Source organism: Eleutherodactylus coqui, chromosome 7 (genome assembly GCF_035609145.1).
Source record: "Eleutherodactylus coqui strain aEleCoq1 chromosome 7, aEleCoq1.hap1, whole genome shotgun sequence".
Lineage (NCBI taxonomy): Eukaryota > Metazoa > Chordata > Amphibia > Anura > Eleutherodactylidae > Eleutherodactylus > Eleutherodactylus coqui.
In genome coordinates this window covers 186,744,869-186,769,754 of record NC_089843.1, presented here as the reverse complement: position 1 = coordinate 186,769,754, position 24,886 = coordinate 186,744,869, and the positions used below count along the sequence as shown (strand labels likewise).

Below are 24,886 nucleotides of genomic sequence, written 5' to 3'. Positions count from 1 at the left end.
CCTTTAGGGGACTTCCACAGGGACCCATCAGGACCCCTGATCACATTCCAGGGGTCCGATGGTGACAGCCCTTTACATGCTGCAGTGACAGCCCTTTACATGCTGCAGTCACATAGACTGCAGCATGTAAAGGGTTAACACAGCAGAGATCGGAGGTTTTCTCTGATCTCTGCTGTAAGAGCTAGTACCTAGCTGTCCTCTGACAGCTAACAACCAGCTCTCCCTGCCACAGAGACCATCGGCTTGCTTCTGACAAGCCGATGGTCTCTATGGCAACCTGTAAACAAAGCAGGACATTGCCGACATGTCGGCAATATCTTCTGCTGGTTTTTCAAAGCCCTTGCTTTGATCTCTGAGGGTCTGTGCAGGCAGAGCACAATGTCACAGCTTGTGGCATTGTGCTCTGCAGCTCCCATAGTGATACATAGCCCGGAAATCTTCCGGGCTATGTTGCTATGAGCAGTGGAGCTCGTCACGGAACTTTTCCGGGCGTGCCACTCAAGGGGTTAAATGTAAAGCTAGGTTTACAAAAAAAAATTAATTCCTCCAAAGGAGTAAATACAATAGTCCCTATGAAAATACTAAAATGATTTTGATTAGTTCTAATTGGTTATTGAACAGCGTCGTTCATACTCGGTGATTGCTCCTGGCCATGACTCAAATGTTCTGTATACTTTTGTGACAAATGCCTATATTTTGAATTCTAACAGGATTTTCTTTTTTATTTTACAGCAGTGGATTTTTTCAACCAGATCAACATGTTATATGGGACTATAACAGATTTCTGTACAGAGGAAAGTTGCCCAGTAATGTCTGCTGGTCCAAAGTAAGACCACTTCTTTTTCTCTGCTGGTAGTTTTCACAATAATTACTGTTAAGATGTCTTTACAAGAAGCATAATTCTGTACCACAAACAAATTTGACGCAAAATCCTCATTTCTTACATCTGGATTTGCCAAGGAATTGCTGCAGATTATCCGCATCAGAATCCACATGTAAGACATGCAGATTTGGTGGTGGATTTGCTTGTAGCGTAAAATGACACCCCATATGAAGGCACCCGAATAAGCTTCAGTAGAGGCAAATAACTTACTGTTTAGATGGGATACACTTGTAGTAGAGTTGAATATTTCATTTAACTTTTTGGGATTTTCTAACACTACTGTCGTGGTAAAGTAGGTCATATGATTTTAGTGAGATCGGTTGGTAATTTTATGTGAACAGGGGCAGCCAAACAGTGGATTTTAAGTGATTCTTGGTTCACTTGGGAGACAAACGCTAAGATAGGTGTCCTCCTCCCACTATGTATTTTACACTGTATGTATGGCTGACTTGACTCTAGAAGTAGATAAAGTGGTAGGATTCACTAATAATACAAAGCGCCTGTTCCTTCTTACATAGACCTTTTTCATGTATATATGAAATTTTATTAACCCCTAAGTGACCAAGCTTTTTTCCGTTTTTCCATTTTGTTTTTTTTCTCCCCCCTTTTTAAAAAATCGTAACTCCTTTATTTATCCATCAACGTAGCTGTATGAAAGCTTGTTTTTTGCGGGACGAGTTGTATTTTTCAACGGTATGTGAGGGATTAGCGTTTAAGATCGGTAGCAACCTGGGCATAAGCAGTCAGAGACAGTGACACTTGCGATAAAGTCTTTAGTCCAGGCTTGGCCTGGGTTTATTTCCAAGCAAACAAAAGCAAAAGACAGGCCTTAACATCAGGCAAACATAAGGGAAATCCTGCTCGTCTGAGCACTTACTAAACATGTAGCGTTCCTGTCTACACACTGGTAATCAAAATGGCTCCTGCACACAGCCAGCCAGTACTCTCAGACCTGCAGAGGTCTCAGCTCTCCTTCTGGCCCTGTAGGCCCAGGCTTTATATGGCCTGGTACCAGCCCCACCTGGTACGTGGGAGTGACCATCCCACCCTTCGCTTTGGTCACTCTAGGAAAAGCCGGCCCGGATTATGCGGCTTGGAGCCACTTACTCACTACAACGTGTTAGTGGCTTAATGCCACTAACACTATACTGCCGGCTTCCTCCACCGAGCCCAGGCTGCTCGGTGGCACGCATCTGCCCAAGCGCTCCCCAAGGCAGCATAGGAGAGCATCCTAGGCGACACATACCTGCCCTCCAGCACCTTGCCGATCACCGTCTCACATACCCTCCCCCTCTGTTCGAGCCTGTGGGGTCGGACACCTTTAGCCGCCATGCAATGCGTCCTTGACAAGGCATCGGCATTGCCCTGTAGCTTTCCGGCCCTGTGCTCTACCGAAAAACTAAAGTTTTGAAGGGTCAGGAACCATCTAGTGACTCTGGCGTTTCTCTCTTTTGCCTGTGACATCCAGGTTAAGGGAGAGTGGTCTGTGACTAGCCTGAAGTGCCGACCTAGAAGGTAGTATTTTAGGGATTCAAGGGCCCATTTGATGGCTAGGCACTCCCGTTCAACGATACTGTAATTTTTTTCCGGTGGCGTGAGCTTCCTGCTCAGATAAATTATGGGATGTTCCTCTCCCTCTACTTCTTGGGACAGAACTGCTCCCAGTCCCACATCGGACACGTCTGTTTGGACAATAAATTCCTTTTTAAAATTGGGTGTGACTAACACTGGACGTCTACAGAGGGCCCGTTTTAATTCTTGGAACGCTTTTTCTGCGTCAGGGTTCCACTTGACCATGACTGACTTACTGTTCTTGGTCAAGTCTATTAGGGGCGCTGCTATGCTAGCAATGTTTTGTACGAACCGCCTATAGTACCCTACAATGCCTAAAAAGGCTCTCACCTGCTTTTTAGTTGTGGGTTGTGGCCAGTTCTGAACGGCTTCAACTTTATTGACCTGGGGTTTTATAATACCCCTACCTATTATATACCCCAGGTATCGTGCTTCTTCGAGGCCTATGGCGCACTTCTTTGGGTTTGCTGTGAGCCCTGCTTTCCTAAGGGAGTTCAGTACTGCCTGTACCTTGGGTAGATGGCTGTCCCAGTCTTCGCTAAAGATGATGATATCATCTAAATATGCTGACGCATATTGCCGATGGGGTTTGAGTATGATATCCATCAATCTTTGGAAGGTTGCTGGGGCTCCATGCAAACCGAAGGGTAGGCAGATGTACTGAAACAACCCTTCTGGTGTGGCAAACGCAGTCTTTTCTTTCGCGCTCTCTGTAAGGGGAACCTGCCAGTAGCCTTTAGTAAGGTCGAGAGTGGAAAAGTACCTGGCATGACCCAGTCTCTCAATCAACTCGTCCACTCTCGGCATTGGGTATGCGTCAAATTTTGACACGTCGTTTAGCTTCCGGAAGTCGTTACAGAAGCGCAGAGAGCTATCAGGTTTTGGTATCAGCACGATAGGGCTGGACCATTCGCTTTTCGACTCTTCAATTACTCCGAGGTCTAGCATTTTCTTGACCTCCTCTGAGATGGCTCGTCTGCGGGCTTCTGGAACCCTGTACGGTTTCAACTGAACCTTTACACCTGGTTCAGTTATAATGTTGTGTTTTATGACACCCGTACGCCCTGGTATATCAGAGAACACATCTGAATTACGCTGTATAAATTCCCTCGACTCTTGTTGTTGGGATTTGGACAGGGACCCTGATACACACACCTCTGGGACCGTACCACGGGGGGTGCTCACTGCAGTCAGGGCTTCTCTGTCCTTCCATGGCTTAATTAGGTTTACATGGTACAATTGTTCTGGTTTCTGCCTACCTGGCTGGTATACCTTATAATTTACCTCTCCGACTTTCTCAATTATGTCATAGGGCCCTTGCCATTTTGCTAGGAATTTACTTTCTAGGGTGGGCACCAACACTAGTACCCGATCCCCAGGGTTGAAGGTTCTCACCTTGGCGGACCGGTTATATACCTGGCTTTGGGCTTCTTGAGCCTGCTGTAAATGTTCTTTAACAATGGGCATGACCGCTGCAATTCGATCCTGCATGAGGGAGATGTGTTCAATAACACTCCTGTAGGGGGTGGACTCGTGCTCCCAGGTCTCCTTAGCTACATCAAGGAGCCCTCGGGGATGTCTACCATACACTAATTCAAAGGGAGAGAACCCAGTGGAGGATTGTGGGACTTTACGGATTGAGAACATTAAATATGGCAACAGACAGTCCCAGTCCTTCCCATCCTTATTGACTACCTTTTTTAGCATGCTTTTCAGGGTCTTATTAAATCTCTCAACCAGACCATCCGTCTGTGGGTGGTACACCGACGTCCGTAAGTGCTTAATATTCAGCAGCTTACGCAATTCCTTCATGACCTTTGACATAAAGGGGGTTCCTTGGTCCGTCAGGATCTCTTTTGGTATGCCCGTGCGGGAGAACATGTGAAGTAGTTCGTTTGTGATACCCTTGGATGACGTATTGCGTAAAGGAACGGCTTCGGGGTAACGGGTGGCATAGTCTACAACCACTAATATATGTTGGTGACCCCGGGCGGACTTTACCAAGGGCCCAACTAGGTCCATAGCGATCCGCTCAAACGGCACCTCTATGATGGGCAAGGGCACTAAGGGGCTCCGGTAATGGGGCATAGGAACTGTTATCTGACACTCCGGGCACGACTCACAGTAACGTTTTACATCACCATGTACCCCCGGCCAGAAAAACCGCTGAAGGATGCGTTCCTTAGTCTTTTCGCTCCCGAGATGACCTCCCAGCACATGCTTGTGCGCCAGGTCTAAGACCATCCCACGATAGGCCTGAGGTACCACCAGCTGTTCCACAACCTCCCCACGGACCTTGTCAACCTGATACAACAATTCTTGGTTGACTGCAAGGTGTGGAAACACAGTATCAGCCCCTGGGAATTGAGGCTCCCCATTTATCACTTTAACATTTTCCCTAGCTTTTACTAAGGTGGGGTCTCGGAGCTGCTCAGTCCCGAAATTGGCACGTGAGACCTCTAAGTCAGGCATAGCAACTACTTCATCCTGTACCTCCGTCTCACCCGCCAATACCGTTAAGGGAAAGTTATCCCCATTCTCTTGGGTCACCCCTACTGCTGGAACCGTACCCTCGGGGTCAAACGGTTCTGGACACACATCATACACATTTGCATTATCATGAGCCTTATTTGCAGACGACCCTCGGTGTCGCCACAAGTCCCAAAATAGGGGAAAGTCTCCCCCGAGGATCACGGTGTGCATTAGGGATTTTACGACGCCCACCTCATGGGTGGCAAGTCCACACGGAGTATCAAGTCTTCCAAGGGCAATAGGGTACTCCTTGGTGTCCCCATGCACACAGACAACCCCCATGCGACGGCTGGTGAAGGTTGTGGGATCGACCAGGCTGGAGTGCACCAGCGTAACCAAGCTCCCTGAGTCCAGTAGAGCTGTCACCGCAAAGTCATTCACCTTTAGGTGACATAATGGTTGATCAGTCTCTGACGCAGTCTCTGCTGAACACACTGGCTGTGCGAACATCGACCTCCGCCGGGCAGAGTCACAGTCCATGGGTTCCACGATAAGTGGACAGTTGGCAGCAAGATGCCCGGGCTCACGACAGCGCCAACATCGTATGGGGGCCCGGTCTCCTTGGGGTTCTACCCGGGACCCGAGTGTCCATTTGGGGCTCCTCCTCTGCCCCAAACGATCCCCCTCTGAGCCGCCTCCCCTTGGGACACTTTTGACACCCCTTACATATGGAACAGTCTTACCAGGGGCTCCAGCCGACTTGCTGTTCCCGGGGTTGGAACGTCGGGGAGGCACGGCTTGCAGTAAGTCCTCCGTGGCTTTATACCTCTCGACGAGGCTCACGAGTTGGTCCACGTCCTGGGGACCTCCTTGTCCCACCCAGCGCTGGATTGCGGGGGGCAATGAGCGTATAAACTTATCCAGAACCACTTTCTGTACGATCTCTGCCGGGGACGACTCCTCCGGCTGCAGCCACTTTCTCACCAGGTGGAACAGGTCGCACATCTGGGAGCGAGCTGGTAGGTCGCCTGTGAAAGTCCAGGCGTGTACGCGTCGGGCCCGCACATGGGTGTCCACGCCCAAGCGTGCCAGGATCTCACCTTTGAGCTTATTATAGTCCTTGGCCTCCTGCTCCCCGAGGTCAAAGTAGGCCTTTTGGGGTTCTCCTGTCAGGAAAGGCGCTACTACCTCTGCCCACTGAGGCGCTGGTAATTTCTCCCTCTCGGCCACTCTCTCAAAGACCGTGAGACAGGCCTCGATGTCATCGGTGGCTGTCATCTTTTGTAAGGCCGCCTGTACCTCGGTACGGGTGGTGGGGAGCGAACCAGACGACCTCTGCACACTTTGCACCAGGAGAGCATTAGTCTCGGCCTGAGCTCTCATGGCCTCCTCATGGATCTTTTGCTGGGTCGCCGCCACTTGTTGCTGCTGGGCCAACGCTTGCTGTTGCTGCACGCTCATCTGTACCAGCTGCTTTATCAGTTCCTCCATCTTGGCTGTATCTGCTGGCTGTGCCGTTGCAGCTTTCACCCAGGACATGGGGGGTTACCGCACTCTCCAGTCAATCTCTCTTGGGCGGTTGCCCTTAGCAACGGTTCTCCAGCTGCTGCAGCAAAATGTCCATTAATTGGTGTATGTCTCTTTAAGACCGCTGCCCGCATCCAAACACCATATGTGAGGGATTAGCGTTTAGGATCGGTAGCAACCTGGGCATAAGCAGTCAGAGACAGTGACACTTGCGATAAAGTCTTTAGTCCAGGCTTGGCCTGGGTTTATTTCCAAGCAAACAAAAGCAAAAGACAGGCCTTAACATCAGGCAAACATAAAGGAAATCCTGCTCGTCTGAGCACTTACTAAACATGTAGCGTTCCTGTCTACACACTGGTAATCAAAATGGCTCCTGCACACAGCCAGCCAGGACTCTCAGACCTGCAGAGGTCTCAGCTCTCCTTCTGGCCCTGTAGGCCCAGGCTTTATATGGCCTGGTACCAGCCCCACCTGGTATGTGGGAGTGACCATCCCACCCTTCGCTTTGGTCACTCCAGGAAAAGCCGGCCCGGATTATGCGGCTTGGAGCCACTTACTCACTACAACATGTTAGTGGCTTAATGCCACTAACACTATACTGCCGGCTTCCTCCACCGAGCCCAGGCTGCTCGGTGGCACGCATCTGCCCAAGCGCTCCCCAAGGCAGCATAGGAGAGCATCCTAGGCGACACATACCTGCCCTCCAGCACCTTGCCGGTCACCGTCTCACAGGTACTAATTAACCGCAACAAAAATGACTTTATAACTTTATTCTATGGGTCACTACGATTACTACGATGCCAAACTTTTATAGTTTTTGTTTTTTTTTGCTGTACTACTTTTATTTTTTTATTTTTTAAATTACATTTTTTTTAATTTATTTTCTGCCGCCATCTTCTGCACCTCAATAACTTTTTTTATTTTTCGTCGATATAGTTGAGCGAGGGTTCATTTTTTGAGGGACGTCCCGTAGTTTGCGTTGGTGCCATTTTAGAATACATTAAACTTTTTAATCGCTTTTTATTGCTTTTTTTCGTAGAGACGGTGACCCAAAAAAAGCGCAATTCTGGGGTCCTTTTTTGTTTTTCGGACAGCGCCCATTGTACGGGGTAAATAATGCATTACTTTGATAGATCGGACTTTTACTGACACAGTGATACCAAATATTTATTTTTGTTTTAGGATTTAGATTCTTTTATTCAAAATCTGCCAAAAGGTTTTTTCTGCCATGACTGCCCTGGGGCTTTTCAGAAGGCATGGGAAACAAACAAGGAGAATTGGAGCTCCTAACACAGGAAGAGAAATATGATGTCGTAGGCATCACGGAAACTTGGTGGAATCATACACATGATTGGAATACAGGGCTTGAAGGATACAACTTATTTCTAAGAAACAGACCAAAAAAAAGGGGAGGAAGTATTGCATTGTATGTTAGGAAAACATTCATCTCCACAGAGATTCAAGCTTCAGAGCATGGTAGTTCTGTAGAAACTGTTTGGGTAAAAAAACAAGGAGAGAAAAACAGAAAGGACACTATTGTAGGCATTTACTATAGGCCGCCTGGACAAACAGAAGATATTGATGAACTCTTTCTACGTCAGATGGCCAAGCTGTCAAAAAAGCACAACATAGTTAGATCATGGGAGATTTTAACTATCCAGACATTTGTTGGGAATCTCTCTCAGGTGAAAGTAAGGAATCCAACAAATTCTTATCCGCTCTTGCTGACAACTTTATCTTCCAAAAGGCGAAGAGAAAACAAGGGTATCTGCTATCTTGGACATAATTCTTATCAACGGGGAGGAAATGGTTGAGGAAGTAAGGGTGGCTGGGACCTTAGGAGACAGTGATCATGCTATCCTTGAATTTTTGATAAAAAGGGGAGGAAGACTTGAGAAAAATCAGACGCAAGGTTGGATTTCAGAAAGGCAGATTTCAATGAACTCAGAAACAGGGTAGGAAGAATCCAATAACTAGATGTTCTTAAAGACAGAGATGTCCAAGAAGGTTGGGAAATATTGCGAAAGGAGGATACTAAAGGAAGCAGCGGAGGTAATTGCTGAACCACTTTCCATAATATTTGAAAATTCTTGGAGAACAGGAGAAGTCGTAGAAGATTGGAAAAAGGCAAAGTTCTCCCTATTTACAAAAAAGGGAAGAAGGTGGATCCAGGAAACTACTGGCCTGTGAGCCTGATTTCTGTACCGGGAAAGATCTTCATAATCAATTTTTTAAATAATTCAAATTATTAAACAGCATGTGTGCAAGTACATGGATGAAAATTGAGTAATTAACCAGAGCCAGCTTGGGTTTGTAACAAACAAATCATGCCAGATGAATCAAATTTCCTTCTATGACAGAATCACCGACTAGGTTGCTCAGGGAAATGGGGTGGATATAGTATATCTTGACCTTAGTAAAGTATTTGACAAAGTATCTCATACTATACTTATTGAAAAAATGACCAAATATGGGATTGACAAGGCAACTCTTAGGTGGATCGTACTCAAAGAGTGGTCATAAATGGCTGCACCTCTAAGTCGAAGAATGTATCAAGTGGGGTACCACAAAGTTCTGTCCTAGGCCCAGTGTTGTTCACTATTTTTATAAATGATCTGAAGGAGGGAATTGAAACTGATCAAATTTGCAGACGACACAAAGCTAGAAGGGGTAGCTAACACTAGGGAAGAGAGAGAGTATTCAAAAAGATCTAGAAAAGCTTGCATAGTGGGCAGCGACTAACAGAATGGTATTTAACAAGGAGAAATGCAAAGTCCTACATCTGGGCAAGAAAAATGAAGAAAGCACATACAGAATGGGATGAATTGAGCTAAGCAGCAGCACATGTAAAAAAGACTTGGGTATACTAAGGTATACTAATAGATCATAGACTGAACATGAGTCAACAATGTGATGCAGCAGCCAAAAAGGCAAACACAATTCTGGGATGTATTAAGAGAAGCATAGAGTGTAGATCACGTGCGGTAATTATCCCCCTCTACTCTTCCTTAGTCAGACCTCATCTGGAATACTGTGTCCAGTTCTGGGCACCCCACTTTAAAAAATGTTTTGCTTGCAAAAAAGAAGGCTGAGAGGAGACTTAATAGCTGTCTGCAAATATCTGAAGGGCTGTCACAGTGCAGTGGGATCAGCCCTCTTCTCATTTGCACAACGAAAGACTAAAAGCAATGTTTGAAACTGAAGGGGAGGAGACACAAATTAGATATTAGAAAAGACTTTCTGATAGTGAGGGTGATCAGTGAGTGGAACAGGTTACCACGGGAGGTGGTGAGTTCTCCTTCAATGGAAGTGTTCAAACAAAGGCTGGACAGACATCTGTCTGGGATGATTTAGTGAATCCTGCACGGAGCAGAGGGTTAGACTCGATGACCCTGGAGGTCCCTTCCAACTCTACCAGTCTATAAGTCTATGACCCCGGCTGCCATGACACCCGCATGGCTCACTGCAATCTCATCACGGGCGGCCCGTTGGGGGATTTTAATGCCGCTGTCAGAAACAACAGCGTCACTTAAAGCCAGGTGGCTTATCGGGGCTGTTGCCAGCTGTAAGAAACAGCCGGTGCCCACGCTGTATGAAGAGAGACCACCCCGCGATCTCTGTTCATACATAGACCGCCGATAGAGGTCGTATCGGCGGTCATGGAGGGGTTAAGGCTTTACAATCAAGATAGGACTCAGTTTTTCACTAATTGGGAGCAGGACCTAAATATTACTTTTTCTGAGAGTGATTGTGATAAAATTATATTAGTAAATTGCTACCCATTTTTTCTGTCAATCTGCCACCTTTCTGGGGAAACTTGAGGCTCTAGGGAGATGGTTAAGTGTATTTCCTGCCAAGCAGAGCTCAACAATATTCATTCCACTGCCTTTCACATCTATACTGGAGGGGTCATTGATGCAAGGAAGCTCTTTGTTATAGTGATAACGAAGGGGATATCAATTGTTTATATACCTCCACCATTGTTTCCCCCGTCTTTCCTTGGTTCCTAGTTCTTGTGTTTAGGCTAAAAGAGGCATATGGTGATTCCACGGCACTGGTGGTCCACTGTTGTGCCTACTCTATGTTGATGATTGCAGAACTTTGTCATATCTTCATCATATTATGAGAATGGAGGAGCTCAAAGCTGAGCATTCATTTCAATTGATGGTGTAGCGGAGTCCCTAGAACTTATTAACCTAATTAAAGTTCTCAGGTGGCCGTCACTTTGAAGGTCTCTTCTTCGGTAGTAGCAACTGAATACAGTAAGGGCTCATGTCCACAGGCGTATGGATAAATTGCTGCAACTCTCCCGCAGCATTTTACCCTTCTGTGTGATGCCGGCAGAGACTGTGTATGGGCAATGAGTGTACTGTGTATGACGCGTATCTCACGCATGTGGTCATGCACAGGGTGAATTTTTCTTTTAAATTCCATTGTGCCCATTGCACCCATATCTTAATGTATTGTGCATTGATAGCATTTCATTTGCTGCCCATATAAAAGAATAGGGCTAGCTCTGTGTGGTACGCCGAGAAATTGAGCTTCCTGCGATCTATTTCTCACACGTTTGTACACACAGTGTTTACATGCTCATGTGAAAAGATCAATGAAAATCCATGTACTTTCATTGACTCCATTCACCGTGTTTCACACGGCCGTGCATTGCATGCTTAACATGCGATGAAAACACGTCGTGGAGCCCTAAGGGTGACTACCCACTACAGTTCTTTTTCACTGCGAAATTCGCAGCGGTTTTTTTTCTCCAGGGGTCTATGAGACTTGTTAATGTTAAAATCGCGATTTCGCGGTGAATTTCTATTTTGCGCGATCGGGATTTTAACATTAACAAGTCCTATAGACCCTTGGAGAAAATAATGCTGCGAATGTCGCAGTGAAAAAGAACTGTAGAGGGTAGTCACCCTTAGGGTGGTTTCACACCTGCACTCAAGGGTTTCCTGCTCCATTCAGGTAGCAGAATAGGGGAATCCCCTGGCCGAACCGCTCCATCTTATGATGGGATTGAACAGTGTTCAACGGACTCCATTATATGTGTACAAATCATAATATGGTTCTTGGGGCTCCTTCACACTGCTGAGAAAATTGTGCGATGCGAGAGTGAGTAAAAACGCAGAATTACGTACGCAATGATTTTCAATGCTTTCCTTCACATTTGTGATGGCTTCGCTCATGGGATGTTGCGAGAGAAAAAAATCGCGGCATGTTTTTTCTTTCTGAGATGTGCAATTTTTTTTTAAATCTCCCATGTTTTCCTTTGGAGCCTCTTTTTTATTGCATTGCAAAGCACGAACTTGCGATTTTCGTGTGATGCGCTTTTAACATAAAGTCCTATTGACTTTTGTGCTAAAAAATCTCGGCAAAATTGCATGAAAAAAACTTACAAGAAAACTGCACTGTTTTGCAATAAAAAGCAGCACTGATGCTCAAAAATTGCTGAAAAAAATCACGACTTTGCCGCGATTTTCTCCCGGCGCTATAGCGATCGACAGTGTGAAGGAGCCCTGATACAAAGTTGCTGCAGCTGTTCGTAATAAATGTTAGTCTATTTATGTCAACAAAGGAAGTATGCTACAATTATCACCATCATGGAGTCCCTACTAGTCTCAGATAAAATAACTCAATAAATCAAATTCACTATTTATGATTAAATGCACTGAAAATAGTTTGTCTGGTGTGAAAACCTGTCATACCACCTGTTTCCTCCAGAGCATAACAATTGCACAACAAAGTCTAATGGTTCAATGGTTCACAACTAGAGATGAGCGAACGTACTCGTCCGAGCTTGATACTCGTTTGAGTATTAGCGTGTTCGAGATGCTCGTTACTCGTAACGAGCACCACGCGATGTTCGAGTTACTTTCACTTTCCTCTCTGAGACGTTAGCGCGCTTTTCTGGCCAATTGAAAGACAGGGAAGGCATTACAACTTCCCCCTGCGACGTTTAAGTCCTATACCACCCCCCTGCAGTGAGTGGCTGGGGAGATCAGGTGTCACCCGAGTATAAAAATCGGCCACTCCCGCGGCTCGCCTCAGATGGGTTGTGACTTAGCTGAGGGAAAGTGCTATCGTGCTGGAGCTGCTGTAGGGAGAGTGTTAGGAGTTAGTGTAGGCTTCAAGAACCCCAACGGTCCTTCTTAGGGCCACATCTAACAGTGTGCAGTAGTGTGGAGGCTGCTGTTAGCAGTGTTGCACTTTTTTTTTTTTTTGGTATATCGGCCGTGCAGAGCATTGCGCCCTGCAGTAATACTACAGGGACAGAAGTGGTGGTTAGGCAGGGAGAGTGTTAGGAGTTAGTGTAGGCTTCAAGAACCCCAACGGTCCTTCTTAGGGCCACATCTAACCGTGTGCAGTACTGTGGAGGCTGCTGTTAGCAGTGTTGCACTTTTTTTTTTTTTTGTTGGTATATCGGCCGTGCAGAGCATTGCGCCCTGCAGTAATACTACAGGGACAGAATTGTGTAGGCAGGGCCAGAAGACATATATTATAGATTGAATATACGCAGTGGTCCTTCCTTTTGCAAAAAAAGATTTGAAAAAAATCTATTTGGCCTGCCTGTCACTCTGCTCAGTGTTGTGGGTCCGTGTCTGCTGAGGGTAAAATTGCTCCAAATAAATACGCAGCCAACTAAGTGTTACAGCAGGCTTGCGCCAAATTATTTCCTGGCGTTCCGTAAGCGAACTCAGCCTCAAACCACAGGCCAATAAGCGGCATATTTAATTACAGTGTTGTGTTTCTGCATTCCTGGTAATACAGCATGCTGAGGGGTAGGGGTAGGCCTAGAGGACGTGGGCGCGGCCGAGGACGCGGAGGCCCTAGTCCGGGTGTGGGCACAGGCCGAGCTTCTGATGCAGGTGTATCGCAGCCGACTGCTGCGGGATTAGGAGAGAGGCACGTTTCTGGCGTCCCCAAATTCATCTCACAATTAATGGGTCCACGCGGTAGACCTCTATTACAAAATGAGTAGTGTGAGCAGGTCCTGTCGTGGATGGCAGAAAGTGCTTCCAGCAACCTATCGTCCAGCCAGAGTTCTGCGCTGTCCACTGCTGCAACTCAGAATCCTCTGGCTGCTGCTCCTCCTTCCTCCCAGCCTCCTCACTCCATGAAAATGAGACATTCTGAGGAGCGGGCAGACTCCCAGGAACTGTTCTCGGGCCCCTGCTCAGATTGGGCAGCAGTGGTTCCTCTCCCACCAGAGGAGTTTATCGTCACTGATGCCCAACCATTGGAAAGTTCCCGGGGTCTGGGGGATGAGGATGGGGACTTCCGGCAACTGTCTCAAGACCTTTCAGTGGGTGAGGAGGCCGATGACGATGAGACACAGTTGTCTATCAGTGAGGTAGTAGTAAGGGCATTAAGTCCGAGGGAGGAGCGCACCGAGGATTCTGAGGAAGAGCAGCAGGAGGACGATGAGGTGACTGACCCCACCTGGTTTGCTACGCCTACTGAGGATAGGTCTTCAGAGGGGGAGGCAAGGGCAGCAGCAGGGCAGGTTGCAAGAGGCAGTGCGGTGGCCAGGGGTAGAGGCAGGGCCAGACCGAATAATCCACCAACTGTTTCCCAAAGCTCCCCCTCGCGCCATGCCACCCTGCAGAGGCCGAGGTGCTCAAAGGTCTGGCAGTTTTTCACTGAGAGTGCAGACGACCGACGAACAGTGGTGTGCAACCTTTGTCGCGCCAAGATCAGCCGGGGAGCCACCACCAGCAGCCTCACCACCACCAGCATGCGCAGGCATATGATGGCCAAGCACCCCACAAGGTGGGAAGAAGGCCGTTCACCGCCTCCGGTTTGCACCGCTGCCTCTCCCCCTGTGCCCCAACCTGCCACTGAGATCCAACCCCGCTCTGAGGACACAGGCACTACCGTCTCCTGGCCTGCACCCACACCCTCACCTCCGCTGTCCTCGGCCCCATCCAGCAATGTCTGTCAGCGCAGCGTCCAGCTGTTGCTGGCGCAAGTGTTTGAGCGCAAGCGCAAGTACGCCGCCACGCACCCGCACGCTCAAGCGTTAAACGTGCACATAGCCAAATTTATCAGCCTGGAGATGCTGCCGTATAGGGTTGTGGAAACGGAGTCCTTCAAAAGTATGATGGCGGCGGCGGCCCTGCGCTACTCAGTTCCCAGTCGCCACTACTTTTCCCGATGTGCCGTCCCAGCCCTGCACGACCACGTCTCCCGCAACATTGTACGTGCCCTCACCAACGCGGTTACTGCCAAGGTCCACTTAACAACGGACACGTGGACAAGCACAGGCGGGCAGGGCCACTATATCTCCCTGACGGCACATTGAATTTAGTGGAGGCTGGGACAGAGTCAGAGCCTGGGACCGCTCACGTCCTACCCACCCTCAGAATTGCGGGCCACAGCTCGGTGGTGGTATCTGCGGCGGTGTATGCTTCCTCCACTAAACCACACTCCTCCTCCTCCTCCTCCTCCAATGCAACCTCTGTCTCGCAATCAAGATGTGTCAGCAGCAGCAGCACGTCGGCAGCAGTCGGTGTCGCGCGTCGTGGCAGCACAGCGGTGGGCAAGCGTCAGCAGGCCGTGCTGAAACTACTCAGCTTAGGAGATAGGAGGTACACGGCCCACGAACTGCTGCAGGGTCTGACAGAGCAGACCGACCGCTGGCTTGCGCCGCTGAGCCTCCGACCGGGCATGGTCGTGTGTGACAACGGCCGTAAGCTGGTGGCGGCTCTGCAGCTCGGCAGCCTCACGCACGTGCCATGCCTGGCCCACGTCTTTAATTTGGTGGTTCAGCGCTTTCTGAAAAGCTACCCACGCTTGTCAGACCTGCTGGGAAAGGTGCGCCGGCTCTGCGCACATTTCCGCAAGTCCCACACGGACGCTGCCACGCTGCGCACCCTGCAACATCGGTTTAATCTGCCAGTGCACCGACTGCTGTGCGACGTGCCCACACGGTGGAACTCTACGCTCCACATGTTGGCTAGGCTCTATGAGCAGCGTAGAGCTATAGTGGAATACCAACTCCAACATGGGCGGCGCAGTGGGAGTCAGCCTCCTCAATTATTTTCAGAAGAGTGGGCCTGGTTGGCAGACATCTGCCAGGTCCTTCGAAACTTTGAGGAGTCTACCCAGGTGGTGAGCGGCGATGCTGCAATCATTAGCGTCACCATTCCTCTTTTATGTCTCTTGAGAAGTTCCCTGCAAAGCATAAAGGCAGATGCTTTGCACTCGGAAACAGAGGCGGGGGAAGACAGTATGTCGCTGGATAGTCAGAGCACCGTCCTGTCTATATCTCAGCGCGGTGAGGAGGAGGAGGAGGAGGAGGAAGATGAGGAGGAGGGGTAAGACACAGCTTGGCCCACTGGTGAGGGTACACATGCTGCTGGGCTGTCATCCTTTCAGCGTGTATGACCTGAGGAGGAGGAGGAGGATCCTGAAAGTGATCTTCCTAGTGAGGACAGCCATGTGTTCCGTACAGGTACCCTGGCACACATGGCTGACTTCATGTTAGGATGCCTTTCTCGTGACTCTCGCGTTACACGCATTCTGGCCACTACGGATTACTGGGTGTACACACTGCTCGACCCACGGTATAAGGAGAACCTTTCCACTCTCATACCTGAAGAGGAAAGGGGTTCGAGAGTGTTGCTATACCACAGGACCCTGGCGGACAAACTGATGGTAAAATTCCCATCCGACAGCGCTAGTGGCCGAAGGCGCAGTTCCGAGGGCCAGGTAGCAGGGGAGGCGCGGAGATCAGGCAGCATGTACAGCACAGGCAGGCCAACACTCTTTAAGGCCCTTGACAGCTTTATGGCTCCCCAGCAAGACTGTGTCACCGCTCCCCAGTCACGGCTGAGTCGGCGGGAGCACTGTAAAAGGATGGTGAGGGAGTACGTAGCCGATCGCACGACCGTCCTCCGTGACGCCTCTGCCCCCTACAACTACTGGGTGTCGAAGCTGGACACGTGGCCTGAACTCGCGCTGTATGCCCTGGAGGTGCTTGCTTGTCCTGCGGCTAGCGTCTTGTCAGAGAGGGTGTTTAGTGCGGCTGGGGGAATCATCACAGATAAGCGTACCCGCCTGTCAACCGACAGTGCCAACAGGCTAACACTCATCAAGATAAACAAAGCCTGGATTTCCCCAGACTTCTCTTCTTCACCAGCGGACAGCAGCGATACCTAAGCAATAGGTAGGCTGCACCCGCGGATGGAAGCATCGTTCTGTATCCCCATCAAAAACGGGGACCTTTTCGCTTCATCAATCTGTGTATAATATTCCTCCTCCTCCTCCTGCTCCTCCTCCTGAAACCTCACATAATCACGCCAAACGGGCAATTTTTCTTAGGCCCACAAGGCTCAGTCGTATAATTTTTCTAAACAATTTTTATACGTTTCAATGCTCATTAAAGCGTTGAAACTTTCACCTCCACCAATTTTTATTTTAACTGGGCTGCCTCCAGGCCTAGTTAGAAATTAAGCCACATTAACCAAAGCGATTAATGGGTTTCACCTGCCCTCTTGGTTGGCCATAGCCAATTTTTCTGATGTACATTAGTACTGTTGATACAGCAATTTTTGTGGGCCCTCGCGTACAGTGTAATCAAAGGAATTTTTAGCCCACCTGCATTACAGCTGACTTTACATCCGCTGTGTTGGGCAATGCAATGGGATATTTTTATGTACCGCCGGTGGGTTCCAGGGAGCCATCCATGCTGTGGGTGCACAGGGAGTTGTAACTACATGTGTCCACTTCTAAAGAACCCCAGTCTGACTGGGGCATGCAGTGTGGGCCGAAGCCCACCTGCATTAAACATGACATTACTACCTCAGCTGTGTTGGGCAATGCAATGGGATATTTTTATGTACCGCCGGTGGGTTCCAGGGAGCCACCCATGCTGTGGGTGCACAGGGAGTTGTAACTACATGTGTCCACTTTTAAAGAACCCCAGTCTGCCTGGGGCATGCAGTGTGGGCCGAAGCCCACCTGCATTAAACATGACATTACTACCTCAGCTGTGTTGGGCAATGCAATGGGATATTTTTATGTACCGCCGGTGGGTTCCAGGGAGCCACCCATGCTGTGGGTGCACAGGGAATTCCCATTGCGGAGTTGTACCTGCCTGTGACTATATATAAAAAACCACGGTCTGACTGGGGCATGCAGACACCTTGACAGAATGAATAGTGTGTGGCACATAGGTTCCCCATTGCTATGCCCACGTGTGCAGCTCCAGATGGAGGTGGCACAGGATTGGATTTCTCATTGCTTCTGTACAACATTGTGGGCTATCGCCCCGCCCCTTTTAAAGAAGGTTGCTGCCTAGCCGTGCCAACCCTCTGCAGTGTGTGCCTGCTTTTCCTGTGGCAGACGCACTTATAAATAGACATGAGGGTGGCGTGGCATGAGGGCAGCTGAAGGCTGGGCAGGGACAGTTTGGTGTGCGCTGTGGACACTGGGTCGTGGGGGGGGGGGGATTTGGCAGCATGTAACCCAGGAGAAGTGGCAGCGGAGTGTCATGCAGGCAGTGATTGTGCTTTGTTGGAGGTAGTGTGGTGCTTAGTTAAGGTATGCATTGCTAATGAGGGCTTTTCAGATGTTAAAGTTGTTGGGGGGTGGCCCACTCTTGCCGCTATTGTGGCTTAATAGTGGGACCTGTGAACTTGAGATGCAGCCCAACATGTAGCCCCTCGCCTGCCCTATCCGTTGCTGTGTCGTTCCCATCACTTTCTTGAATTGCCCAGATTTTCACAAACGAAAACCTTAGCGAGCATCGGCGATATACAAAAATGCTAGGGTCGCCCATTGACTTCAATGGGGTTCATTACTCGAAACGAACCCTCGAGCATTTTGGTGCTCGCTCATCTCTATTCACAACTGTTTCTGCTCCGATGGCCACATGTCAGATTGCTCTACTTTCAATACCACAATAAAATGTAAAGTGGTTGTCCAAATAATCCCTTCCCTGAAAAAGAAACATTTTAGTGTATAAAAAACAAACAAACAAAAAAAAACAACTTACCTCTCCGTCGCTGCCATGACCCCCGTGGGCATGAAGAACACATATGCCACATGTGGCAGATGTTTCCTTCACCGCAGCTAGTTAAAAGAATTTCCTGCTGCTACATCTGCAGATGCAGCAGAGAAATTCTTCAATTCTCAACCGCAGCTGTCACATATGACAGCTGCGGTAGAGAATCCTGCTGCCGGCATCCTCGTCATTGGATTTTTGGGAAGGGCTTTAAACATAAAAATCCCAGAAAAGTAGTGTAAAAGAAAAAAAAAAAGCATACTCACCTCCCTTCAGCTGCCGGGGCTCAGCGGCGGCTTCTGGCGCTGTTCCTGGCTCTGTAGTTCTCAGCTATCGGCAGCCGGGGATTTAAAATCCCTGCCTCCTTGTAGCTCTGATTTTGTTTGGCTGAGCACTTCAGTCCCCGGCTGCTGATAGCTGAGAACTATAGAGCCGCTGACAGTGGCAGAAGTCGCTGCTGAGCCCCAGCAGCCGTCAATAGCTTTTCAGGAAAGGGCTTCTTAAGCCCCTCCCTGAAAAGCCATTTAAAAAAGTGTTAAAAAAAAATTATACTCACCTGCTAGGGCTCAGCAGCGCCTCCTGCAGCTGTCCCCGGCTTTGTAGTTCTGAGCTATCAGCAGGCACGGATTTAAAATCCCCGCCTGCTGGTAGCTCTGATTGTGATTGGCTGAGCGCTGCACGGCGTGTAGACTACAATGCAGATTCTCGTAAAAACTGAAAAAATACAGATACAGATTTTGCTGCAGATTTGATGTGGAATTGGAGCAATTTCCACTTCAGATCTACAGTGCAAAATGGCATGTGAACATGGTCCTAAGCGGGAATCTGTCAGCTCGAAAATACTGTCTAATTGGCAGGCATGATGTTATAGAGCAGGAGGAGCTGAGCAGATTGTTATATCGTCTTCTGGGGAAAAGATTCAGTATAACATTTTATTCATTTTAACCTCTGCATTTTTTTTGAGTGATCTGAACAGTCCAATGGGCGGTACTATCAGTGATTGGCAAAGGTTCTTTAGCCCTGCTGTATGTACAGTCATACACAGACTGTTGTCAATCACTGATAGCTCCTCCCATTGGACTGTTCAGCTCAAAATGAGCAAAGGTTTAAATGAATAAAAGCTAGACTGAATCTTTCCCCATAAAACTATATATCAATCTGCTCGGCTTCTCCTGCTCTATAACATGTTGCCTGCAGAATGGACTGCATGTTCGAACTGACAGATTCCCTTTAAGTAACCCATCAGTGCAGCACTAGCAGTCAGGGTTGTTGCTAGGGTTTTATACCCCAGACAGTGTTAGATCGCTCTAGCCTGCTCAACAGAAACTTCACTTCCTGCACTGTAGAAAAAACTGCAAGAAACTCTTCAGACATCTGAGCCTGGAGCCATGCCATCATCAAAGGTCCTTCAAATTCTGCAGCAGTCCACTTATACGTGTGATAGATCCCTTTAGCTCTAAAGGTAGCCTTGCCTGTGCTTTCCTGCAGCAAGCAGTTGATGCTTCCTTCGACTGTATACTGGTCTGGTGCCGTCCTCTTCACTGCACCCGGGCAAGATGCCCCTTACGACCACCTCAGCGATGCCTCTACGTATATGAAATGTATATATGAATGTAAAAGTACACCTATGTATGTTTTTACATACAATTTTATATATAAAGGTGCCTGTCTATGTGCATGTGTATATCTATGTGTAAAAATATGTCGTTGTGTAGATGCGCGCTTGTGTGTTTGTAAGCTGTGCCGCTATATGTTCATGTAAAATATAATGCTGTGCATATACATCTAGGTAAGTGTACAAAAATATATGCAAATGTTGTAGACATATTTTTATATTGGTAATGTAGGATAGATTTGCACTATGTTTTCAGGTATATTACAAAAAAAGAGGGAAAATGGGGAAACAACAGTATGTTACCTAAATACTGTTATCCATTGATCTTTTTTTTTTTTTACACCAGTAGTGGATATATTGTATTATTCTGTTAGAGACAAACACAATCTTGGTTCTGGTACCGTTTCTATGTGGTAAGCTAATTTCTAGTAACATGTCTATTTAGTAAACTAGTTTCTGTTACTGTATCTGTATAGTGAGCTTGGATCTTGTACTGTATCTGTGTAGTACGCTTGGATCTAGAATCGTATCTATATAGTAAACCTGATTCTGGCACTGTATGTATGTAATAAGCTTGTTTCTGTTACCATATCTACCATATCCTCTGCTCTTGCGGTGTCTGGCAAAGTCAGCACATGCACAGCTAGTTTGACTCTTTTCAAAAGGCCGTGTGTGTGCACCCCCATGGAGAGGAATAGGAATGCGTGTACGTTGCCTTCTGAAGAGAGTCAAGCTGGTGTGCATGTGCTGACTTCGTCAGGGACAACCATAGGAATGGGACACCAGGAGAGTATGAAAAGAGGCTTCCCAAACTCTACATCACCTAAATTATAAGCCTCATAACTTAGTTTACAGTCCATATAGTTGATGACAAGGTCCCTTTAAGTGGGGCAGATTATGAGGATAAAAAGATGTTTGTCTGTAGCCTGGAGTTGAAAAAGCGGCTCCACTCTTTTCCAGTGGGAGTAGGCAATAGGACAAGACCATATATCAATAGAGGTGCCCTCTTCTCCGAAGTTTCGGAATATTGGAGCTCAAGCAGGAGGGGATGTACTTTGCAAGTCAAACTTATTAGAACCTTGTAGAACGTCTCCTTTATTTTGCTAAAGAGGAATTTTGTTGGTTCTATCAAAAATTTGTTGCCAAGAATAAATGCCCTTGATATATATGAAATATGTTATTTTAATTACTTATGATCACTTATATTTCACACCAAAAGTCTGAGGAGGCACTACTAAGAGATTCTGATCGAACATGTCCCCCTTTTTCAGTAGCAAGTCTCAGCGGAATCACTTGGCAGAAAATAAAGGCAGAAATCTTGTCATCAGAATCTTTCAGGCTTCTGGCCTGTTACTTCAAGAGATCATACGTTAGAATAGATATAGGGTATTAAAATTTTTACGACATTTTTAATGTACATTAAATGGCCTTGTATAAATTAATTTTGATAGGTCTCTTTAAATGTTTGCTTTGATTGGTAATCTATACATTCAATTCTGTAATATCATGTCATACTCACATGCTGAAGTGTAACTTTAAAATAGGAACTAATTATTAAAAAACACTATTTTTATTCTAGGTATGAATACCACTGGGCAGATGGAACAAATATAAAGAAGCCAATCAAATGCTCTGCTCCCAAATATATTGATTACCTAATGACCTGGGTACAAGACCAGCTTGATGATGAAACACTTTTCCCCTCAAAAATAGGTAAGAAGATCATCACAAAGAAAAGAATAGAATCTGTTTTTAATTCCCTCGTTACTTAAAGGGGTTGTCCCGCGCCGAAACGGGTTTTTTTTTTTCAATAGGCCCCCCGTTCGGCGCGAGACAAACCCGATGCATGTGTTAAAAAAAAAACGGATAGTACTTACCCGAATCCCCGCGCTCCGGTGACTTCTTACTTACCTTGCTAAGATGGCCGCCGAGATCTTCACCCACGGTGGACCGCAGGTCTTCACCCATGGTGCACCGTGGGCTCTGTGCGTTCCATTGCCGATACCAGCCTCCTGATTGGCTGGAATCGGCACACGTGACGGGGCGGAGCTACGAGGAGCAGCTCTCCAGCACGAGCGGCCCCATTCAGAAGGGAGAAGACCGGACTGCGCAAGCGCGTCTAATCGGGCGATTAGACGCTGAAATTAGACGGCTCCATGGAGACGAGGACGCTAGCAACGGAGCAGGTAAGTGAATAACTTCTGTATGGCTCATATTTAATGCACGACGTATATTACAAAGTGCATTAATATGGCCATACAGAAGTGTATAACCCCACTTGCTTTCGCGGGACAACCCCTTTAACCCGTTTAGGACCAGCCACCGTAAATTTACGGCGGCTGGTCCTGGGCTTAAAGGGGTTGTACCGCAAAATAAAGTAAAGGTAAACACTTCTGTATGGCCATATACATGTACTTTGTAATATACATGCGCAGAGCAGTTGTGCGGCACGAGCACGCTGGAGCGGCCCCTTCAACGGGACAGAAGAGGCAGACTGCGCAAGCGCGTCTAACCGAGGCAGAAGAAGGCTTCGGTCGGCGCCATGGAGACGGGGACGCCAACACAGGGGGGTAAGTATATAACTTCTGTATGGCCAAAATTTAATGCACGATGTATATTACAAAGTGCATGTATATGGCCATACAGAAGTGTTTACCTTTACTTCATTTTGCAGGACAACCCCTTTAAAGCACAGCCGATTACGGCGGCGCTTTAAGTCTCCTGGCTCTGCAATCAATCAGAGGCAGGAACAGGTTATCATCTGTTAGTGACAGCTGATAACCCGAAGCAGAAGGCAGGAGGGGTTTTTAACCCTTTCTGCCTTCTGCTTCCCCGATACCCAGTGCTCAATGAGCACTCTGTGGGGAAAGTGAAAGTAAAATGCATTTTCACTACGGGAGCCTGGGGGATTATGTGACCTCCTGGGATTCCCTACTACTGCAGAGCTAAAGGGTCAAACTAACCCTGTCAGCTCTGCAAGTGACTAATGTCACTACAGGGGTTGCTTTTTTCCTGTAACTGGGGCTCCTATGGATGCCCCAGCTACAGTGGCAAAGTGTCAAATAAAGAAAAAAAAATGTTAATGTCCTGCAGATGTCTTACATAACGTCATGGGAGACATAGATAATAAAAAAACACAATTACATAAATAAGTAAAATAAAATTCCAGAATAAAACAATAATATATACATAAGAAAGAAAATAACCCCAAACCGACACCAACCAAAAACGTCATTATAAGCGCCCTGTAAACCAAAACCATACATATTATATATCAAAACATCCGAAACAAATAGAGGAACCCATTCCCATACTTTATTTTAGTTTAAATATAAAAATAATTTTAAAAAACTATAAATGTTAAAAAAAATCTTTTTTTTAGCTTTTTACCCCCAATAAAACTAAAAAACGGAAAAAACAGTCAGTGAAAAAGATATAAAAAAAATAGTCCTATATGTCACGGAAAAAAAACCCAGCAAAAATAATTTTGATAGCTAAAGGAAAAAAAATAGAGCAGTAAAACCGCCACATGGGTAAAATCCCTAAAAAGCGTCTGGTCCTTAGGGCCCATGTCCACGGGCAAAATAAGAATTAAAATCCGCAGCAGATTTTAACTCTTCTCCTGCCCGCGGATCCACACCCGATAGGGATGCATTGACCACCCGCGGGGTAGATAAATACCCGCGGATGGTCAATAAAAGGGATTTAAAAAAAAATGGAGCATGAAAAAATCTGGACCATGCTCCATTTTCATGCGGGTCTCCCGCGGGGACGGCTCCCGCGGGCTTCTATTGAAGCCTATGGAAGCCGTCCGGATCCGCGGGAGACCTGAAATAGGAATTTAAAAGAATTTACCCATCCGGAGCGGACCGGGAAGGTCTTCTCTTCCTCACGGCCGTATCTTTCTTGCTTTGGCTCGGCGGATGTGCCCGGCGCATGCGCGCGGCACGTCGGCGACGTGCCGCAGCCGTGACAAGTTCATCCGCCGGCCGAAAAAGAAGATCCGGCCGTGAGGAAGAGAAGACTTTCCCGAACCGCTCCGGATGGGTAAATTCTTTTAAATTCCTATTTTCAGCGCTCATGTCCGCGGGGCAGGAGGGACCCGCTGCAGATTCTCCATGTAGAATCCGTAGCGGGCCTGATTTTCCCTGTGGACATGAGGCCTTAAGGTACAAAACAACTTGGTCCTTAACCCCTTAGTGACCAGCCCATAGTGTTTTTATGTCCTGCCCGAGTGGGCTTTATTTCCTGAGGACGTAAAAACATGTGTCCTGCAGGGAATAAAGCCACGTTGGCTCTGGACGTGACAGCTCCATGCTGTTGGTGCCCGCAAGTAGCCGACAGCATGGAGCTGTCATCCTGGGCTGCGGGCAGTCCCCCCCGCAATGCGATCGGCGCTATCAAATGAATAGCGCTGATCGCATTAAAGTACAAAAACGTTTTAACTCACCCACGTCCTCCGCATTGTCCCCCATAGATCTGGTCCTCCCGGACCTGCTGCCGCTCTTCTGCGCATGCGCGCCAGACGGATGATGTCACGCACATGCGCTGAAGCCCAGAGCCCCCGGCAAATTCGAAGTCTCCTGGCTCCTGAATTCCCCTTCTGCGCATGCGCGCCCGACGTCAATCATCGGGCGCGTGCACAGAGGGGCTCAGGTCCCGGGAAATTGAAAATCGCTCTGCTCCTGGCTACCATGTGAAGCCAGGAGCAGAGAGATGTCACTGGGCACATGATCACTGTTATCCAATGGATGTATTTCTAAAACGTAGCTTTTAATAAACAATGTTTTAAAACCTCAAGGTGCCT

General features: G+C 47.6%; 1 protein-coding gene across 1 annotated transcript in view; it reads left to right on the top strand.

Moving 5' to 3' along the window:
- Nucleotides 1-24,886, top strand: part of LOC136573017 (MOB kinase activator 1B) — an 83,947-nt gene that overhangs the window by 30,166 nt on the left and 28,895 nt on the right. Inside the window, exons 3-4 of the mRNA XM_066574111.1 lie at nucleotides 733-826; nucleotides 21,659-21,792. Of these exons, the coding sequence (XP_066430208.1) occupies nucleotides 733-826; nucleotides 21,659-21,792 (228 nt within the window). The remainder of the gene's footprint in view (nucleotides 1-732; nucleotides 827-21,658; nucleotides 21,793-24,886) is intronic.